Source organism: Silurus meridionalis, chromosome 12 (assembly GCF_014805685.1).
Source record: "Silurus meridionalis isolate SWU-2019-XX chromosome 12, ASM1480568v1, whole genome shotgun sequence".
In the NCBI taxonomy this organism is placed as follows: Eukaryota; Metazoa; Chordata; class Actinopteri; order Siluriformes; family Siluridae; genus Silurus; species Silurus meridionalis.
In genome coordinates, this window is record NC_060895.1 from 4058984 (window position 1) to 4081598 (window position 22615).

Consider the following 22615-nt stretch of genomic DNA (forward strand, 5'->3'; position numbering starts at 1 on the left):
CAGCGTCAGTTCAACAGCAAGCAGAACATTTGCCACAAAACCTGTGGCTTTATTTTCGCAATTGTTTTTAAACTAGTTGAAATGGAGGTTTTAGGCTCATGATCATTTTAATAGATAGAAATCAGTGTTTAATTAATATCACTCTATTAATATATCAGTGTGCCGAGAGTCACATTCCAGTCTTTTCACACTGAGTTGATTAAGCAAAAGTCTTGTGACAAAAATGATAATCAGAACATTATAGATATAATAAATCGTAGTACTTTAGTACCTTTACTCAAGTCAAAGTTTAAAGGGACACTTTTACTTTTACTGGAGTCATATTTTACCTACTGTATCTCAAGTACATGGTTTATGCTTTTTTTTCACAAATCCAGGTTTCTTAGTATATTGGGATCAGAGCACAGAGCCGGCCATGACACATCACCCCTGTAGCAGAGAGAGTTGAGGGACTTGTTCAAGGGCCCAACAGTGGCAGCTTGGCAGTGCTAGGGCTTAAACTTTCAGCTTTCTGATCAATAACTCTGTTTAGGTGCGCACATTGGCCATTTTGACCATAGAAAATTCTGTCAGACTGTAAAGAAAAAAAATAAGCTAAAATGAAAAACGATTAGCGAATAATTTGCGGCATGCGGAAAAGTACCGCACTGAAAAGCAAAGCCTTACACTCTTGTACTGACTTCGTGAGGTGAACCGATGCACTAGATGCGATTGTACTTGTTCACAGATCGAGTCACACAAGATCAATGCAGTGCAGGTTTTCACCAACGAGACCCCTTTTAGGTCGTAGTACACAACATTCTCCTTAGATTGAATGGTTTCTCATGTTTGAAAAGTCTGAAAACTCTTGAATTCGGCAGGTCAGGGCCTTGCTCACGGGCCAAGAGTGCTGAAATCTAAACTTACATTATAAAAAAATGGAAAAAAGTGCTACATACTTTTCACATGCACTTTACAGCACATTGAGACTCTTTCTTTGCATATTCCAGTGAGGTAATTCAGGGTTCAGTTCTAGGACCCCTGCTTTTCACAATATGCTGGTACATACTTGGGAAATATCATTAGAAGGCATGGGATTAGCATCCACTGTTATGCTAATGATACCCATGTATATATCTCATCAAAACCAGACGAACATTTCAATTGGCTTGTATAACTGAGTGTGTTAAAGAATTAAAAGATTGGATGACACATACCTTTCCATTTTTAAATTCGGATTATTACTCACCGGCCCAAAAACCAGTACACAGAAGCTCCAGCAATTCAACTTGCGTTTAGAAGTATGTTTGTAACTACTAGTTTAACAGTAAAAGACCTGGGAGTTATCTTAGACAGCAACTTGTCTTTTAAAAATCATATCACCCATATTACAAAAACAGCCTACTCCTCTTTAGAAATCTTGCTAAGCTAAGAAACATGTCTTATCTGATGTAGAGAAGCTCGTCCATGCATTCATGACCTCCAGACTGGACTATTGTAATGCATTACTAGGTGCATGTCCTGCCTCATTAATAAACCAGCTACACTTAGTCCGGAATGCAGCAGCCAAACTTCTCACAGGGTCGAGAAAATATCACTATTTAACCACAATCTTCTCATCCTTACACTGGCTACCTGTTAGGGTTCCAATTGACAACTAACTATTGCTAATAACTTACAAAGCCCTAAATGGTTTGGCTCCCATGTATCTCTCCAGTCTTCTAACACTCTACAATCCGTCATGCTCTTTCAGATCTCAAAAGTCCACTGAAGGTGGTAGAACAGTCTCACATTCTCTTTAGCTCCTAAATTTTGGAATAGTCTTTCTGACAGTGTTCGTAGCTCAGACACACTCTCCCAGTTTAGGTGAAGATTAAAGACGTATCTTTTAGCGAGTCCTACACATAACACACATATCACATATCATAACTTGTGCTCCAGTACATATGATCAAACACATTATCAACTATAATGAACAGCAGCTACGCTAATTCCTCTCCACTGCTTCTTCTTCTCTACCAATCTCGAGGCGCCAGCTCCGGTCTTGTCCCACCCCATGAAGATCACGGACCTCCAAAGAGTAGATGCCGACCCCGCAAACATCCCGAACCAGCTAGAGACATACCAGCGCCACTCATCGAACATTGCAAGGCTTTGGCATGGAGGAGATGGTGTTGGATCTATGATGATTTCTGATCTTGAGCTATTTTATGAGTTGCTTAGTAGCTCCTGGTTCCACATAGAGACTGCAACTTACCACTTCCATGTCCTTTTACCACATGCAACCTTATGGTTGACAAGAAGGGTGCGAGCTTATCGGTTAAGGCATTGGACTTTGAATACTAAGGTTGTGAGTTTAAATCCCAGCCACATTAAGCTACCACTCATGGGCCCTCAAGCAAAGCCCATTTGGACCTCTAATGGTCGAACTAAAAACGGTCAAACAGAACATTTCTCCTTGACACTGAGCCACATAAGATACAAATTTGTATTGTTAGATTTGATTAAAAGCCCATCAGATTTTAGTGTGACCCACAAAATTCATTCTAACATGATTTGCAGAAGCACACATAATTACCAGTAATTAGTGCTCACTGGTGTCGGTAATTGCCCCTATTCATCAAAGTTGCCTAGAAACGAGTACGAATTCGAGTGCACGTGATGACATGAACAAATATGTGTGTATCAAAGCAGTGATTTGAGGATAAAGTATTTTAGCGCTTTGACGTTATTATATCACAGGAATCACTACTGTCTGAGTCGATACAGCATGCGGTTTATCTAGATTTGTCTCCATTTCTATTTTATTTGTTAAGTAATCAATCAATGGACATTGTCCCACAGCATCTTAGAAAAACATATAAAAAATATATTTTCTTACTACTTCTAATTACTTACGTACCATTACCATTCCTTACGTCACCATTACACCGTGCAATTCCGTCGTGACTGCAGATGATTGGAACCAATTCGAGTATTCAACAAGACAACGAGCGTACGTCATAGAGCGTACAATTACGCTCTGTAAGCATTATTTAGTGAGCATCTGGAGTGATATCTATAATGGAACGGCCTGCCAAGTCACTGCACCTAAAGCCAGTTGAACTGCTGAGTCACAAGGTCAGAAAGAAATCTCCAACTGGGGAAGAAGACCATTGACAAGTTTTCCCAGGAGGCACAGCAAAGCATTATTCATGCTAAGGGAGAATTTGTCAATCAAAATAAAATTAACCATTTGTATATTTATATATTTGTTTAGACTGTGCAGTTTGTTGCATAGCAACAAAACGAACATGTATTTTGTATCAAAAAGCACAAAAGACTAGGAGTTTCCAAACGTTTGACAGGCACTATATACTGTACTTAATGAGTTCAACTCTTAATATGAGGGTCTAACAACTAAATCTCACTGCGCTAAAGAATCTGGTCTGGAATAACTCTGTGTGGAGGTGGTAGCTCAATGGTTGAGACTCTGGGTTACTGATTAAAAGGTCAGGGATTCGAGTCCTGGTAATGCCAAACTGTTGGCAACTCTTGGGACCCTTAAGCAAGGTCCTTAACCCTCTGTCCTCTAGGGGCACTGTGGCACGGCTTCAGAAAGAATTTTACTGTGCTGTACAAGTATAAAGCACTTTTAACCTGGATTCTTCAGCATTTCCGGAAAGCTCTCTGTATTATTTAGTAAGGACCCCAGGAGTTTCCCAACTTTAAAGCGAAACCCTGAGCATTTAAAATGCATGACATTTTATTTATTAATAAATGAAAATGTGTATTAGGGAACAATTTGCTGTGGAGGAGGAATAAAAGCGATTTCCTGGAAAAATGATTGGTGGAAACTTTGCATTAGGACATCGCTAACACTAGTTGGGAGTGACGACGATGGACAGGATTAGAAATAAGTTTATCAGAGGGACAGCGCATGTATGACGTTTTGGAGACAAGGTGAGGGAGGAGAGATTGAGATGGTTTGGACATGTGCAGAGGAGGGACATGGTGTATATCAGTAGGAGAAAGCTGAGGATGGAGCCACCAGGAAGGAGGAAAAGAGGAAGACCAAGGAGGAAGTTTATGGATGTGGTGAGGGAAGACATGCCAGTAGTTGGTTTGAAAGAGGCAGATGTAGAGGACAGGGGGGTATGGAGACAGATGATCCGCTGTGGCGCCCCCTAATGGGAGCAGCCGAAAGAAGGAAAAAGATACATTTAAATATTATATATATATACATACAGTACAGACCAAAAGTTTGGACACACCTTCTCATTCAAAGAGTTTTCTTTATTTTCATGACTATGAAAATTGTAGAGTCACACTGAAGGCATCAAGGGCTATTTGACCAAGAAGGAGAGTGATGGGGTGCTGCGCCAGATGACCTGGCCTCCACAGTCACCGGACCCGAACCCAATCGAGATGTTTTAGGGGTGAGCTGGACCGCAGAGTGAAGGCAAAAGGGCCAACAAGTGCCAAGCATCTCTCGGGGAACTCCTTCAAGACTGTTGGAAGACCATTTCAGGTGACCACCTCTTGAAGCTCATCAAGAGAATGCCAAGAGTGTGCAAAGCAGTAATCTAAGCAAAAGGTGGCTACTTTGAAGAACCTAGAATATGACATTTTTCAGTTGTTTTACACTTTTTTGTTATGTATATAATTCCACATGTGTTAATTCATAGTTTTGATGCCTTCAGTGTAAATATACAATTTTCATAGTCATGAAAATAAAGAGAACTCTTTGAATGAGAAGGTGTGTCCAAACTTTTGGTCTGTACTGTATATTATATATATATATATTTCATATACATACACACACACACACACACACACAGGAAGAATAAAGACGTATTTGCTTTTATTATACTCTTTATTGTTCTGAAAAGTCAAAACAGGATTATAAAAATGACCAAAATATTTACTTTGGTTAAATCATTTCATCAAGGAGGAATTTGTTCCAGTCCACAGGTTGAAAACAAAACAAAGAATAAGTTAGAATTTCTCAAAAATTCCCTTATCAACTGCTAAAAAACAAAAGAAAGTGCTACGTGGAAGCCGTAGGAAGATCGAGACAAGGCAAGGTCTACCGAAATCTTCAAATCGTTCCTGTTTCACTAGAATAATTCGGTCACTTTGGTGCAGAGTTGCTCAGGAACTAATCTGTTCGAGGAATCTCCAAAGCAGGCGATTATACAGACGATAAATGAACTGGTTATGATAGGATTTTTCTTATGCTTAATAAATGAGTAACTGCTTTATTGAATTATATTGCTATTATATGATTGCTTTAACAATGCATTATACACTATATCGACAAAAAGTATTAGGACGCCTGAAGTTTCCTGCCATATGTGCTTCTTTACCTAACTGTAACAACAAATCTAAAGTCATATAGGATGTCTTTGAATTTATTATCTGCCTCCAATTAAACTAGGAGACCCAAACCTGTCCCATCATGACATTTCTCTGTACACAAAGCCAGCTCCATGAAAATGATGGGATGGAGTGAAAAATCTTGGAGGGCTTCCTTTAAAGCTCTGACCTCCACCCCTATTAAAAACCTTCAGGATGAAGCCTTATATTAATTGATTTTTTTTGGACATATTTGTTAGATTTTTAAAAGGTCATGTACTGGGACGCATTTACTTCCGAACAACTGCGCTGCGGATCCGGTAATCAAGAAGTCGGTATTGACCCGGAGAACAGAGAACAGATCAGGACCTAAAACTAAATCCACCATACACATACATGGCATGTCAGAGGATGGGGGGGAGGGAATATGATCATGACATGATCATCATCACAATAAAATATTTAATATTTAACTACCAAATAAATGCGATTTGGGTAAAACCTGGTATAAAAACCTACCTGGGCTCAGTTAATAATACTAATTATTACTTAATTATTATTCGAAATATCGACAGCAATCAACTGGTTCTCAGCTAAATGAAATCTCGACACCTACAGACACGATATTCATGTTCAAAAGTGGTTTAATTCAATAATATAAACCTCAATCAAATTCCAGTGACACCTTGGCAGCTGCCTTCAAATCAATAATGTTGGCTGCAGAATTATTGGCACCCCCTGGGATTAAAACCAATGGGGGAATTCGTAAATGTGTGTTGCTTATTTAAAATACATGAAGTTAAAAATAAAGCCCTCTAAAAGAAAAAGATTTATTTTGAAGAACATTTGGAAGGGTAATAATTATTTGCACCCAATCGAAATTCTTCCCCTCAGCCTGTGGCCTCGTATGTGGATATTTAGGAGCCAGTAATACAGACGTCTATGAGAAGGTATGAATTCTTACAGAGAGAAGCACGGAAACTGACATTTCAGTACTGAAACGGCTCAGGTTTATAGATTATTAACAATTTCTCTTGATCCTAAAAAAATGTATTGTCCAAAGCCACCCCCCCTCCCCTGAGTGTGAAATGTGGTTACTAACAAATGGACAAAGTCGACATGAGACTTTGATGGAGCAGATGTGATCTCGATTTCTTTTTGAAAAGCGGAGCAGCTCAATAAATTGTACTTATTAAATGATCATTGCATAATTCAGAGCTGGGCCCGGTGACTGCGCTGCTGGATCGCACGCATTCAAGCACCGAGAATTACATTTATTCTGTTTTTTTCCCCCCTCTAATAGCTCACAAGCCCTCTTGCATAAAAGAGCTTAAATGAAAGATCGAATAAAATATGCACGGGTTAATGTGCAAACGAGTCAGAAATGTGTGTTAGAATCCTATTCTGTGATTGCAGTGAATACACTGGAGCGATTTGGAAGCGAAATAGTGGTGAAAGGTTGCATCGTTCATAAGAGATGACAAGAAGGGGGCGGAGCGTCAAGAAAGGCGGGTCACTTATTATTGAGGGACGAAGGTCATTCTATGTAGAAGGCTTCTATGTGAATAACCCTTGAAAAAAGGCCACCGGGTTTGCAGTGCATTTTATATATATATATATATATATATATATATATATATATATATATATATATATATATATATATATATATATATATACACAATCTCCAAAAGTATAGGGACACCTGACCTTCCCTGTGGTTATTTTTCAAACTGTTACCACAAACCTGGAGGCTCTCAATTGTACCCAAATCTGTTCCACCATGGCGATGCCCCTGTGCACAAAGTGAGCTCCTTGTAGATCTGGTGTACATGTTTTGGAGCGGAAGGTCTTGAGCGGCCTGCTATAGAGCTCTGATCACGTCCCTACTGAACACCTTTGGGATGAATGTGAACGCTGACTGCACCCCAGGTCTCCTCACCTACATCAGTACCTGCCCTTACTAACACCCTTGTGTGCTGATGAACACAAATATCCATAAGCACACTCCAAAATCTAGTGGAACATCTTCAAGAAAGAGTGGAGGGAATTATGAGCTAATTGGGACTAAATGTGGAATGCAATGCTCAAAAATCACATACCGTACCCATGACTAGGTGACCCAATACTTTTGGCAATATAGTGTGCATGTGTATATACTGTATGTATATATATATTTTATTATAATGATACGTTTGCATCTGATCATTAAGAAACTAGCAGAGTGTTCAGCATTAAAGACGGGTACCTGATTTTAGTAGGAGGAGTCTGTATGGGTTTACAAAGTGCAACACCCACCACACTATAAACATTATTACATTTTTACAAGGGGGGGATTTTCTTCCCGGGATATCCCTGACATTTGCTAATCTGTAACCTGTAGTGTTATGAGTGTAATAAACTTCAGAGTGTAAAATGATACATGTTTTGTAAGTATTAGGAAGTACAGGAAGTAAATCGGCCCCAAGCGCTTTTCCCCGGTTGTTCGCAAATCAAACTATCATTTCAAAAGCTGTGATTAATCCAGCCTTTCCTACATAAATGTTTCGAGTTAATACTTTCAGATAGCGTACTACACCGACAGAATTCCGAAAGCACAATCTACCAGCGCTGTGTGTTTCAGAGCCCCTGGGTTTTTGCGCTTGTCGTCGAGTCACTCGGAGTCCAACCGAGCGGCACAGGCATCGCACACCCTCACCGGATGGTCCCAGCCGCGAGAGGGCACGGGCCGGCACTGGGCTGAGCAGACCCCGCATACCCCCTGGCCACATGCGCGGCAGTGGTGCTTGGGCACGCTGGAGCTGAACGTCTTGGTACACCGATTGCACTGGGTGATCTCGTGGTCCGGAACCCAGTAGTCGGGTCGCGCCACGCCCTTTACGAAACCTGTTGACGATACAAAGACAGGACTCAATACTTTGATTTGAGTTACGTACACATCTAGATTGAAATCTGCAGTCAAAAGTTTAGGAATACGCAACAAAACTGTCATTCTTTCATTTGAGATGACAAAAAGGGCGTGGCTTCTAGAAGGCAGGTTATTTATTTATTAAAAAACGTAAACAAAAAATAATAATAATAATCTAAAAAAAGGCCACCAAGTCAGCAAAAGTCAGTGATTTTTTTAAAATTCATATTATGCTATTATAATTTTTTTCTACAAGGCCCATGTTAAATTTCCCTGCCGTCATTGCATGACTACCGATATTGCAGTCCTTTTATACACGTTTTTACAGGTTTGAGCAAATAAGGATAAAAGGTTATCAGTTCAAATGAAAACCAATATAACAACAGACAATAAAAAAAAACGGGGGGATTCACAGACTTGAGATATAAAGTACAAACCAATAGGAAGTGTGGGGAATTTCTTTTTTTACAGGAAATTAGATTGAACTTGTGAAAACACCTAGTCTGATATTGTTTTTGACAGACACGTGCATGTTCCTTTTGTTTGTATGCCACAAACTAGGTAGTTTTATGGAATGAAGATTTCCTTTTACCAAACGAATGTAAAAATGTACAGATGTTCCACGTTGTTTTCTATTTTCACTTGACTTCTCTTCTGTTCTACAGTCTTTCTGTCAGAGAGACAATAATGTCCGATTTGGACTCCCATTTCTTTACTCACTGTCCAATTCTTTGTATTTGATCTGGTTTGCTGCATAGAAACGAAAGGACCAGCTTACAAATGTCCAAAATTTCACCTTTCATATTTTGGTATTAGTGAATAGTTTAGTCTTTCAATAGTTTTTTTGAGTATTTAAATAAAACCATGATCATGGTCGTGTTCTGCAGGAAGCATGCTCACAGAGAGGGTAATCTACTGCACTGGAGACAACGTTCAAAGTAGACTGCGCCATCTCGGTCATCTTGCGGGCCACGAGTGCCTTGGGCTCCGCCTGCGCAACGGCTGGGAAAGAAAGCAGGAATCAGTTCGGTGAAATTTGATCCAAAAATTTTTAAATGGTACTACAGGACCTACTAATCTAATGGTCTTGTATTTGGGATCCAGTTGATGCTACTTAATATCCTTTTTGATATCGTTGGATTCTTACCCTGAATGGTTTGTGGAGATCCTCCTTGCTGGTGGCAGGCGTCACAAACTCGCACCGGGTTCTTGCCCCAGCCTCTCTCAGGGACGGGCATGCTGTGGTTGGAGCAGGCCTGACAGAATCCTTCGCCGCAAGCACGGCAGTGGTGTTTCCTCTCCGCCTCCTTGAACACCCGCTTACAGCCATGGCATTCCTTCAGAAAAGAAACGTTTAAGACTAGGAAAAGCTGAATTACATACTATTTACAAATATATGTTCATTTCACGCAAGGTGGGGGTCACCTCTCCTCATGCTGAGACTTTCACTTACTGTAATTTCAGCATTAGGTCTCCAATATGGCGGAGCCACCTGATCTGTGATCCAGGCTGTGACCGCTTTGGTAGGACCCGAGCTGTACTCAGACACCGACTGGAGGACGAAGTTAACCCCATCTAGCACTCGCTGAGCCGCGTTCTGATGGTCGGCCTGGAAAGCTTCCGACTGGACAGAGAGTTCAGACAGAAGATTTTGAGGACACGTCTACCAAAAACATCATTTTTAAAACTGCAAAAAAAAAAAATTTATTATTGTTATTTTTTTTAAACCGTAAACCTTTGGTCCTACAGCGAGAGATGGATTGTTCATGTGCAATTCAGTAAGAAACTACAAAACAGAACTTCTAATATTAAGTCTATTAACAAAAACACCCTTTGTCCATTTCCACACTGATAAGTTTTTGTTTGAAAACACATATTTTTCCACTTTGGCCTCCAGTCCACACTGAGGCGCCGTTTCCAATCAACAATAACATTTTTGAAAAAGCTCTCCAAAGTGGATACATTTGAAAAAAAAATTTTTTTTAAACACATTTTTGTCACGGCGGAAAGTAAATAAACGCCGAGTAGGAAATGAAGCAGGTCGAAGCAACTTTTGGGAAACGACTGAAAACGAGTTATAGAGCATTTGTAAAGTCTTCATTTTATATTTTAGAAAAACAAATCAGGCAACAGGAGGGAAACACAAATTTTTCAATACGCAGTGTTCTTTTTTCCATTCTAGCCACTCGAATCAAATTCAATACTTTTTCATACTTTTTCCAAAATGCATTGAAAACCTGAGAGTGATTCCCAGCCAAGCAAACAAACATAAATAAAAAAAAAAAGAAAAGAGTTACCCCCTGCCAGACGTGCTTGACTTCGGTGCGCACAACGGTGCTCTCGGGGTCTTGATTCCCCATCCAGTACTGCCTGCTCCGGTAGATGATGCCACAGTACGGACACTCCAGCACATACCTGCACAAAGAGGGTTGATGTCTCTATTGCATACATGGCTATTGACTTTCACAGACATTATGAACATATTTTGGAAATGTGTGAAATATAAAAAACAACTTTATTAAAAAAAAAAAAAAAAAAAAAAAAAAAAAAAAAGGACTTTGTAGAGGTCGATCGATAACTTGCCGATAACCTTGATAAATTAATCAACCAATCACTTTTAAAATTACTACTGGATAAAAAAATGTCAATAAAAAAGATGGCCATTATAAGCAGTTTTGGATTTATGTGATATGGTAATGCTTTAACGTAAGATTCAATTTGTAAGTTACTTTTAATTTTAACTGTCAACTTTAGTTTATGCACAATGAACCAACATGAACATGTACAGCGTGCGGTCTTGCATGTCGAAACAAACGGCATGTGGTGTCGGTGATTTGCCTCTAGAGGCCGTTCTCGTACTGTATAATGACAGTGCAGACGCAACCCGGAAAAACTATATCAGTATAGATTTTCGCAGATAGATCCAGCAAAAAATATCGGTGCCGATTAGTCGGCGAAACTGATGAATCGGTCGACCGGTTAATATTGGAGAACCCTGGTGCAACTGCCAATCATTCCACTGGCACAAAGAGAACAATGAAGACTGGATTTTTCTGCTTTTTGTTTTTTAAGGAGAATCTGACACCAGCGTACTCTCATGTTAAATTGGATATGAGAACAGGAAATGGAAAAAATTGAGGAGTGAAGAAGAAACTGTCCAAGAGTCATTTGCTGGGTATTTAAACCTTGCTTACCCGGACCAGGCATACTTTGCCAGACCAAACCACGGGTTATCAGTGGAGGCTGAGGTTTTGGGCACGACGATCACTTCCCTTCCGCCCTCATAGCATTTCTGAAGATAGTGAAGCACACCTTTTTATTAGTTCAGTTTACATTTGGCCAAAAAAGCGGCAACAAAACAGGAAGTATGATGTTAAAATCACCTTGCATATGAGAACCTTGTTGTTGTACTGATGTGCGTATTGGCACAATCCGTCTGCCATGTGTGGCACTCGGTCTTTCTGGTGATTCATGCCGTTCTTGCAACGAATGCTGGGGCCGCAACAAAAACAGTCATTAAGTACCATCTTAATTAACCTGTATTATGCTACACACCATTATGACCAAATACACTCATGTTTTTAAAAACAGTAGCAGCTTTGACCCCTAGATATACACTATATTCCCAAAAGTATTAGGTCACCTAGTCATGGGTACAGTATGTGATTTTTGAGCATTGCATTTCACATTTACTCCCAATTAGCTCATAATTCCCTCCACTCTTCTGGAAAGATGGTCCACTAGATTTTGGAGTGTGCTTATGGATTTTTGTGTTGATCAGCCACAAGGGTTTTATGAAAGGCAGGTACTGATGTAGGTGAGGAGACCTGGGGTGCAGTCAGCATTCCAATTTATCCCAAAGGTGTTCAGTAGGCATGAGATCAGAGCTCTATAGCAGGCCACTCAAGATCTTCCTCTCCAAAGCATGTACACCAGATCTTCAAGGAGCTCACTTTGTGCACAGGGGCATTGCCATGCTGGAACACGTTTGGGTTTTCCAAGTTCAAGTGAAAGCTTTATTACAGCATGTCTAAAAACTAAAAAGCTTTGGGTTAACTGCTTAAAAGAGAACCACATATAGCAGGAAAGTTCAGGGGACCCAATACTTTTGACAATATAGTGTATGTACCATAAAAATCTAATGTTCAGGTATCCACCAACTTTTGTCCGTAGCGTATCTCCTGTTCATTTCTTCAATCGGAAAATGACAAAAACCTGGTGCACTTACTTGCAGCTGAGGCAGACGGACGGACAGGTGAAATACTCGTCAGGAAAGAAGGAGTACATGCTGATTCTTTCATCCGGGATTTCCCACAGAATCGATCGCTCAAGGCCTGACCGTGGAAAAAGAAAAGGCATGAAATGAGTGCTTTTCACAGTCAATTCAATTGAAGCCTTTTATAATAGCCTTTTCACGCTCCTACCATCAGGAAGATGGTAGGCTAAAAAAGTTTTTACCCAATGGCCATCAGGCTTGTGAACAACACCAAGCCACTGCCTCGTCCCCCTTTACCGCAGACACAGATTACCCTGTGGTCCAAAGTGGTGTCAACTACCCCTTCCAGACTTGTCCTCAAACATCTTATTTAGACACTGGCAAGTCTCTTCCAGGCCAGATTCATAAGGAAAGCATTGAGTTGTCAACTACCCCATTCATCCCACACACAATGCAAATGAAATTATAGACTACAGTCTACCTCTGGATAATTCACACACACAGACACACAACCTTTTACAAATGTGGATACCAACATGGACTACTGAATCTACCCATCTCTCTTCACAAACAAAACAAAACAAAACAAAAAGTGTATAAACCATGCAAACAAGGCTCTACCTCTACCATGTTATTCTGTATTCTATGTGACTCTCAGCACAAGCCTCGGCAGTGGTGCTAAGAGAGCGCGCTCAAGAAACAGTTTAGAGAAATCGTTCCACATATAAAATATTGATTACAAATGATTGATCACTTATATAATAGTATAGTGCACTTTCTAATCTTCTTCTTCTTTTGGCTGCGCCCATTAGGGGTCGCTCTGCCTCTTTCAAAACAACTACCTGCATGTCTTTCCTCACCACATCCATAAACCTCCTCCTTGGTCTTCCTCTTTTCCTCCTTCCTGGTGGCTCCATCCTCAGCATTCTCCCACTGATATACCCCATGTCCCTCCTCTGCACATGTCCAAACCATCTCAATCACACCTCTCTCAACTTGTCTCCAAAACGTCCTTCATGCGCTGTCCCTCTAATAAACTTATTTCTAATCCTATCCATCGTTGTCACTCCCAACGAAAACCTCAACAACTTCAGCTCTGCTACCTCCAGTTCCCCCTCCTGTTCTTTACTCAATGTCACTGTCTCTAAACCATACAACATCTCAGGTCTCACCACAGTCCTATAAACTTTCCTTTCACTCTCACAGATACTCTTCTATCACAAATCACTCCTGCTATCACTCTTCTCCACCCACTCCACCCTGCCTGCACACTTTTCTTCACTTCTCTAACACACTGTCCATTACTTTGCACTGTTGTTCCCAGGTACCTAAACTCCTCCACCTTCTCCACCTCTTCTCCCTGTAACTGCACCCTTACTTCTACTGACTTTCATTCCCCTTCTCTCCAGCATGTACCTCCACCTCTCCAAACTCTTCTTAACCTGCTCCCTACTCTCACCACAAATCACAATATCATAGCGCATTTACTATTATATATAAACCAATTGATGCAAATATGTTTAAATTGATGCATCACATCGTTTACTTTTATGCCAAGGAGTACGTGAATATTTCCATCCCTACACTTTATACGTGCACATGGTCATTTGGAAAATTTGTATTTTATATGTTGGTTTTCATGTAAAAGGTTGCTGGAAGATTCACAGAATATCATTGCAGAATTTCATCGTATCTTGTAACTGTTTCTTGTACACATGCATTCTCAAAGTGAGACAGCAGATACGGTACCTGTAGGGCACTAAAGACGATGTCTGGCTGGCGTGGGGCTCGCGACGCCGTGCTCTTAACCTGCTTGATGATGATCTCCCTCAACTGAGAGAAGTCTGTTGGGGGTGTGATGGTCTGCGTACCCACGTACTGCACGGAGCTGAAGGCTTCAGTGCCCAGGCCCAAGTCATGGAATCGTTTCTGAAGCACAATATCTGCCGGGACCGTGGTATCTGTAGAGAAGCACAAACATGCTGTAGACTCTATTAAAAGATTTTTTGCAGTTTACCTTCTGGCTTTAATGAGTGCGTTGATAATGATCATGATTTTCACAGTTCGAATCACATCTTAAGTACCTTCTTAGTACCCATCACTACAAATTAATGGGTCTAAGCATCAAGAAGCTAAACTGAGCAAAAATAGCATTGGCCTGTTGGACCTGGCTAATGGATTCATGCTTTGTCCACTCCTACATGGTGTATAAGATTCTGTGTAGAGCTTGCTCACCGTGACCCAGCAGCTGAGTGCGTGATGTCTCCTGGAATACCACCACCGCCGGCCCGAGGTTAGAGAGGGGTACATTGAGCCCGCATCGGCTGGACAGAGCACGCAGCTGAGGTGTGAAGTACTTCAGATACGCGGCCGAAGCACTTCCTAAGAAATGAAACATGTCGTTGTGCAGGCGCTCGGCCCGTGTGCGGTACAGGGCTACGTCCGACACAGCCAGCACTTTCAACAGCAGCCGCATTCTCTGGTTCTGGTGCGTGGATGCGCCGAGAAGACCCTCGGTGTCCAGCACAATCAGGCCCAGGCGAGGCTCATACGCTGCCCACACCCCGATTGTGCACGAGGCAGGAGAAGGAGACGTGGCGAACATTTCCTCGCCCTCGAACAGCACGTGGTTAAGCGTGTGCGATTTGCCGTCGCCGGTGTTCCCGAAGATGGTGAGCACCTTGACGCCTTCTGACGTGCTGCAGCCCAGTTTCCTGAGGAAGTGGCCTTCATCGTCCACCTGGAAAGGCCATTTTAACGTTTTTTAAAGGAAAAAGCCTCAGGTTTTCTTGAGTTAAAAGAAAACAGATACCCGACAGTCTCAGTTCTGTTACAATCAAACATAATCGATTATTTTGCTGCCAAAAATTCATAACGATAGCAATTCACTGACACTGTGCTGTTTTTATCGCAAGTGTCCTTTTATGATCCAACCTAGATACCAACCTATAAAAACCACCACAGTCAGTCGACCTCTAGTTCAAAACTTTTCACCTCTGTCTAAATGTACACGCTTTTACTTATCTAACCCAAGTTTACTCATGTAGCTCGTGTACCAATTCATATTTGGTCTATTATGAACCAGCATGCCTACTTCGATCAAAAGGTGCAGGCTATTTGTTGGTCACTTGAATAGCGAAGACTAAAGTAGTGTGCAGTGCTTTCTTTTACAAATCGCCACAGCTATAGTACAGCCATCCAGTTAGACTTCGGGACTCAGATAGTCTTAGAGTTCAAGTTAAGTTTTAAGATTGAGATTGAAATTTAGGTTGAGATCTAAGTTTACAGTATATTCATTTAATCGAGCCGTTCGCGAATAGGTTTTTCCTGAGGTAAAGGAAGGGTTCATGATTATTAAGCGTTTTGGTAGACTGGTATGTTTAGGTGCAGGCTATTTGTTGGTACCTAGAATAATGAAGACTACAGCATTGAGTACAGCTTTCTCTCACAAATCGCCACAGTTAGATTACAGCCATCCAGTTAGTGTTCGGGACTCAGTTTTAGACCGAAAACATTTGTTTAGTCAAGTCTTTTGTGAATAGGTTTTTTCTTAGGTAAAGCAAGGGTTCATGGTCGTTTTGGGAAACTGGGATGTTGCTGCTGGTTGCCTTATATCCAAGAGCTCCTTGAGTTCCTGCTTGCATTCCAATCATATTGCACAGTGTCTAACTATTATGTGACAATAAGCATACCTGATAATAGTATGCTGCATGTAAAGCACTTTTGGAAAAACCGGATTAGAATCATTGTCACTGACTCATGATCGCATAATAAGCAGGTGTGTTCGCATTACTTGTGGGACTACTGTAGTACCACTGGCTCGCTATTAAAAAGAAGAGATCAACCTTGACCCATGTAAATATTAAGCTTTATCACTCACCTGAGTCTAGTAAATGAATGAAATGTCAACGTCACATGCTACTACTATTGATAAAAAGGATGTGGGAGTTTAATGCTTAAGATGTCGGGCATCTCATTTGAAAGGTTGTGAGAGAACCACCAGGTTGCCACTGCAGGGCCTTTGAGCAAGACCTTTCCTAGTCAGTTGTATAAAAGATATAATAGTAATTCGCTCTGGATAGAAGCGTCTGCTAAGTGTTGTTGATTTGAATGTAATGATCATTTTGAGTTGTTTTGAGTTGTACACATAGTCTAGTTATTTCAAAACGTCTGATAGCAAGACAGAAAAGCAGCAGCTTCACACCTCTTGTTGACTTGCAGAACAGATAGAAGTGTGCTGTCTCAGAGTTGGATAATAAAGTGCAATATGAGCTCAGCTATTAAAGGCAGGTTCAATTTAATCGGATTGTACAAACGCTCAGATGTGATGAGGATGATGATGGTGAGGATGCTGGAGATCGGTTGGAGTGCGGATCTAACCGAAGCGATGCATGCAGATGCAAAATGGAAATAATTAAACCAAGCTATAGTGGATGCTTTTAACCCTTTACGGTTACATTAACATTCTGGAACGTCTGCGAGACAAGTGGGTTCCTGTTATCGGGTTACAGCAGCCATAAACACTGCGCAGCGCTCGCTCTCTCACCTCGTTTGATTTGATTTCTCTTGAAAAGCAAAAGTTATCCAGAACATACAAAGTCCAAACAGCTCTGCCCTGAAGACTTTCTCAAACGAAACATTTCCGTTTGGTTGTTTGTTTTATAGAACTTGCTAAGGATTGTACAATTTATATTTACGCTCTGAGAGAGAAAAAAAAATGGCTTTCTCACCCCCAAGACTGCATTTGCAGGGGTACCAACACTTCTGTCTCGCATACCCCATTTAAAAACAGCTCCACCAAGCTGTTGCAACAATAAGATTGTAGACCGAACACAAACACAGACCTGTGAATTGTGAAAGATCGACAAGAAGTTTGTTTTTCTTGGATTAATGAGATGCTGTGGCTTTGTTTATTTTCCTTATGAACATCATGAAACAGAAAACAGTGCTGCTGTAATCTAAATGATAAATAGGAATTTCCCAATATTAATGTGTGTTTGTTTATAGACTTTGAGCCACGAAATAGTTATTTACATCCTGAGAAAAAAAAAAGGAAAGGTTGTATTTTCCCACCCTCCCGTTATCAGGGAGTGCAGAGTAAAAGGAATATTTTCCTATAGGGATGCTGGGGCCCCTCAAATCTCAAATATTTATATCATGTTTTAATTTTACATCCACAAAACAAATGCTAACCATCTGTATTGTAGTAAAAAATAAAAAAAATAAAAACTGAAATCCACATGCTGAGACCTTTCACCAATTGAAAACATTAGGTGCATCATGAAATGAAAAACATGACAAAGAAGACCCAGGACTGTTGAGCCGCTTGAATCCTGTATCCAACACAACTGGGACAACATGCCTCTTCATAACCTCCAGCAACTGATCTCCTCTGTTCCCGGACGTATACGAATTGTTGTTAAAAGAAGACGGGATGCTACACGTGTTATTTTTATTGTTATTATTATTTTTTTTTAACAAGTTGCAGCCATTACATTTAAAATGCGATTTCAAACTGGGATGGTTCTCAGATTTGTTTATTGCTCCTGCCTTCTAGATTGTAATGTCTTTTATGTAAAAGAAATTATATATGTCCATTATTTGATTTATAGAAAATTGTAAATTCACCTAAAATTTTGTCCTGCGACAGATGAACACACTTTTGAGTAGAAGAGGATCAGAAAGAAACGTGCTTTTCTAGGATTAATGACAGGATGCTTTCCAACATTAAATGCATATTAAAGGATACCAAATGCATATTCAATTATTATAAAGAAACTAATCCACATTAACAGTTCCCAAAGTTGGTACTTATTGAAAACAATGTGGAATGATCTGTTTACTTCACTGCACGTGACACGTGACAAGTTGACAGCTTACCTGCAGACTTTCGTTTTCATCGATGAGAAGAAAACTCCTTGTGCACTCTTCCTCTTCTTCCTCCTTCGGCTGGCCGAGCGACACTTCTTCCATCTCCTTCAGTAGCATCTCTGACATTGTTTCGGAACGTCCACCATTCCACAGTAAACACCCTCCGAGTTGTCAACAAAACACAACAACTTCCGCCTCCGAGGCGTCCCTGATTTCTTCTTCCTCTTCTTTAGCTCTACTGCAAACATGAGATTAGTGAATTACCACCACCTAGTGGTAGACACCGTAAATTCATAACTACACCCCTCTCTCTTAGTTCTTGAAATCTCATTCATCAAAATGAACAAATCTTTTACTTCATTTCACTCCTTTAATCAGAGATAAAATACATCACATTTTCAATCAGCAAATCCCATGAGCAATGTAAAAAACACATAAGCCAAGCTTTTAGAATGGATTTGGACTGTAGTTAATGTCAACAGTCTGCTACATTGACTCAGGACTACAGATTGCATCTGATCAACATCACTGCACACCTCAACATCGTATATCTGCAATAAATGGACATTCGGTGCAACCCAGATGAGGATGGGTTCCTTCTTGAGTCTGGTTCCTCTCAAGATTTCTTCCTTATACCGTCTCAGGGAGTTTTTCCTCGCCAAAGTCGCCACCGGCTGCTCATCATGGACAAACGTACTTATAAAGACCATCTTAATTATTCTATATTATCACATTATCTGTGTAAAGCTGCTTTAAAGCAATGTTTATTGTTCAATAAAAAGCGCAACACGAATAGAAATTAATTGAATTGAAGTCCAAACAGTGAGAACATTCTCAGGAACTTCCCATCTGGGACCCTGTCAATCATAATGTCCCTCACTTCCTTTTTCTTGATCTTTGCCACTCCATCTTGTCGAGCTGTACATTACTCCTTCATTCGTATTTTCTCTTCATCTTGATCATAATTAAGCTCTTCATCTCAGGTTTAGAGAAGCTGACCGCTGCATAAATCAAATCCTTCACTCAACTGAATTGTCTGCCATCCCTCTGCCCTTCGGTGATCGCTCAGCCCCATTATCTATTTTCCAAATAACATCTGAAGCACAATACATTTCTCTTCCCCACTCTTACACATGAACATGAATGAGTAATGAACATAAAGGTCTCATTTCTTTCGGACAATTACTTGGATGCTCACCAATATTTTGTGGCAATCAACTTCACCAATACACCAACATGCCAACAAACACCACCACCACCACAACAACATCAGTCCTCTGGTCAAGTTCAAGTTTATTTATATAGCGCTTATCACAACAAACATAAAATAGCTCAACATCTGAGATCATCATAGATCCAACACCAACTCCTCCATGCCAGAGCCTTTAAATGTTTAAGAAATCCAATGTCGAAACAATATAAAGTGGGATCTAAAGGGCACTGGTACGTAGATGGTTTGGGATGTTTGTGGGGTCGCCATCTACTCTTTGAAGGTCCATAATCTTAATAAGGTGGGACAACTGGAGCTGGTGCAACCTCAAGATGGGTAAAGAAACAGCTGCTGTTCATAGTATTAGGGTTTTGTAAGTAGTTAGCAATAGAAACTTAACAGGTAGCCAGTAAAGGGATGATAAGATTGGAGTTATATAGTGATATGTTCTTGACCTTGTGAGAACTTTGGCTGCTGCATTCTGAACTAACTGTAGCTAACTGTCAGAATTACAAAATAGAAAGTAATGCATCATCCAATCTTTTAATTCTATAACACACTTAGTTTACCGAGCCAATTGAGATGTTTTGTCTGGTTAAGATGAGATATAAACCTGGGTATCATCAGCATAACACTGGAAGCTGATCCCAAACCTTCTAATAATATTTCCCAAGAGAAGCATGTATATTGTGAAAAGCAGAGGTCCTAGAACTGAGCCTTGTGGCACCCCATAATTTACTTGCATTTACCTGCAGTCCTTTAATCTTTATGTTTTCACTTGTTGTTTCCTTTAAAGGTTAACCTGAGAGTCAGCAGGTGCTGCACTAAGAATTGTTTTCTGATTGTTTTCCATTATAGTTTAGGCATCAGAGCACAAAGGGCACAACATAGGAAGAAAAAATTTATCTATTCTTATTTGCGAGTAAAAACATCCGAAATCATGCTTGTAAAAATTAGTTTAAAAAAAAGGGTAGTAGTACAATATATTAAGATGATTTTCTGACTCCATCTACTGGACATCCCAATGGATTCATCTGCTGGACACCAGCTGGACATCCTATTGGGTCCACCTGCCATTAAATTCTAAGCATCATGTTAAAAAACATCTGGGAAAAATGCTATAAATATGGACTATGGAGCATATTTCAGAGGCTTTAATGAACATCAAGTAAGATAAGTATACACTGACCAACCTGTATTTCATTTAAATTCTCCTGTACAAACAGGAAAAATTCATAGGTTCTAAACTGACAGGGGTACACAATGTCAGGAGGTACACCAGAACAGGGGTACATAAGGTCATGTAATATACCAGAACAAGGGTTCATAAAGTCAGCTAGTACTCCAGGACAAGAGTACATAAGGTCAGGTGGTACATCAGAACAGGGGTACTTAAAAGCAGGCGGTACACGAGGAAAGGGGTACATAAGGTCAGGCAGTACACCAGGACAGGGGTACACCAGGTCAGATAATATACCAGGACATGGGTACATAAGATAAAGTTGTACCCAATGACAGGGGTATATAAGGTCAGGTAGTACCTCCTTAGAGGGGTACATAAGGTCAGGTAATACACAAAAGCAAGGGTACATAATGTCAAGGAGTACACCCGGATAGGGAACACAACGTCAGGTGGTACACCAGAGCAAAGGTACATAAGGCCAGTGAGTACAACACGACAGGGGTACACAACGTCTGGTGGTAAACTAGGACTTAGGTACATAAGGTCAGGCGGTACACCAAGACAAGGTACATAAGGTCAGGCGGTACACCAAGACAGGGTACATAAGGTCAGGTGGTACGGTACACCAGGCCAGGGGTACACAAGGTCAGGTAGTACACCAGGACAGAGGTAAAAAATTTTGCGAACCAGGATACTTCAGGGCAGATGGTACTTTTGGACAGATGGTACTCCAGGATTTAGATGGTGTGGCCTAATCCACTGTATATTTCCAGCACTAGAGGTGAACATGTGGCGGTAAGTAAATAAATAAATAAACAAACAACACATACAGTGTACATTCTAGAACCCTGGACCTCACTGTGGTCAAGTGCACAATCAAAACAGAGTAACATGCCACTGATAGAGGAAAATCATGCGGGTATATTCGGAGTGTTAATTATGACTAAGGACGGCCGTCAGTGTGAGTAAATAAAGCCTGTATTGACATCTCATGCTACTCCAGATGTCTGCTCCAGGTGGTGCCATAGAATCCAGCAAGTTACAGAAGCCTTAGTTCCCTGCATAGACATAAAGAGACCAAAACACAAACACTACACACACATATGATAACTACTGCGGGGCCACATAACACAAATATGGCAGAATATAACTTTAAATACACACACACACACACACACTGAAATTGTTTTACAATAACTACAAATAATTATATCTATCTATCTATCTATCTATCTATCTATCTATCTATCTATCTATCTATCTATCTATCTATCTATCTATCTATCTATCTATCTATCTATCTATCTATCTATCTATAAAAATAATAAATAAGTATTTTTAATACAAAGGAAAATATGTGTGGGTATAAGTTTAGGTTTTGTGTGTGTGTGTGTGTGTGTGTGTGTGTGTGTGTGTGTGTGTGTTCTGTGCTCCCCCAGTAGATGGGGCAGTTTGTCGGGAGCTGAGGGGGTTGGAGTTGGGGATGATTTGGTTCGTTGTAGTGAAGTATTTGGCTGGAGTGTAATTGTATTGCAGTTCTGTCTCTTCTGTGTTCAGTAAACACTGCAGGCAGAGTCTCTGCTTGCAGGACAGACAGGACTGTCTGTGTTTCCCCGTCTGTCTCCACGGCCAGACGTGTCCACTGAGTCTGTACTTCATCAGGGTGTGACGTGCTCATGTTCTCTGCCACGCTGTAGTGTCTGTTCAGGGCCACATTACATGTTACTCTGCAGCTGAGTTTGGGTTTCCCAGTACTTCGCTCTGAGGGTTTGTGTCTATCTATCTATCTATCTATCTATCTATCTATCTATCTATCTGTCTGTCTGTCTGTCTGTCTGTCTGTCTGTCTGTCTGTCTGTCTATCTATCTATCTATCTATCTATCACTCTCTCTCGCTCACACAAACTCCCT

General features: G+C 40.6%; 1 protein-coding gene across 1 annotated transcript; it reads right to left on the minus strand.

Moving 5' to 3' along the window:
- Positions 1-7473: 7473 nt before the first annotated feature.
- si:ch211-11n16.2 (zinc finger FYVE domain-containing protein 1) lies at positions 7474-18538 on the minus strand. The gene is given in 12 exon segments (XM_046863703.1): positions 7474-8202; positions 9125-9226; positions 9372-9561; positions 9678-9848; positions 10522-10639; positions 11419-11516; positions 11608-11716; positions 12453-12540; positions 12543-12558; positions 14190-14401; positions 14676-15180; positions 18321-18538. Coding segments are annotated over 12 exon segments (1959 nt in total). The 5' UTR covers positions 18438-18538; the 3' UTR covers positions 7474-7969.
- Between the last annotated feature and the right edge of the window lie 4077 nt (positions 18539-22615).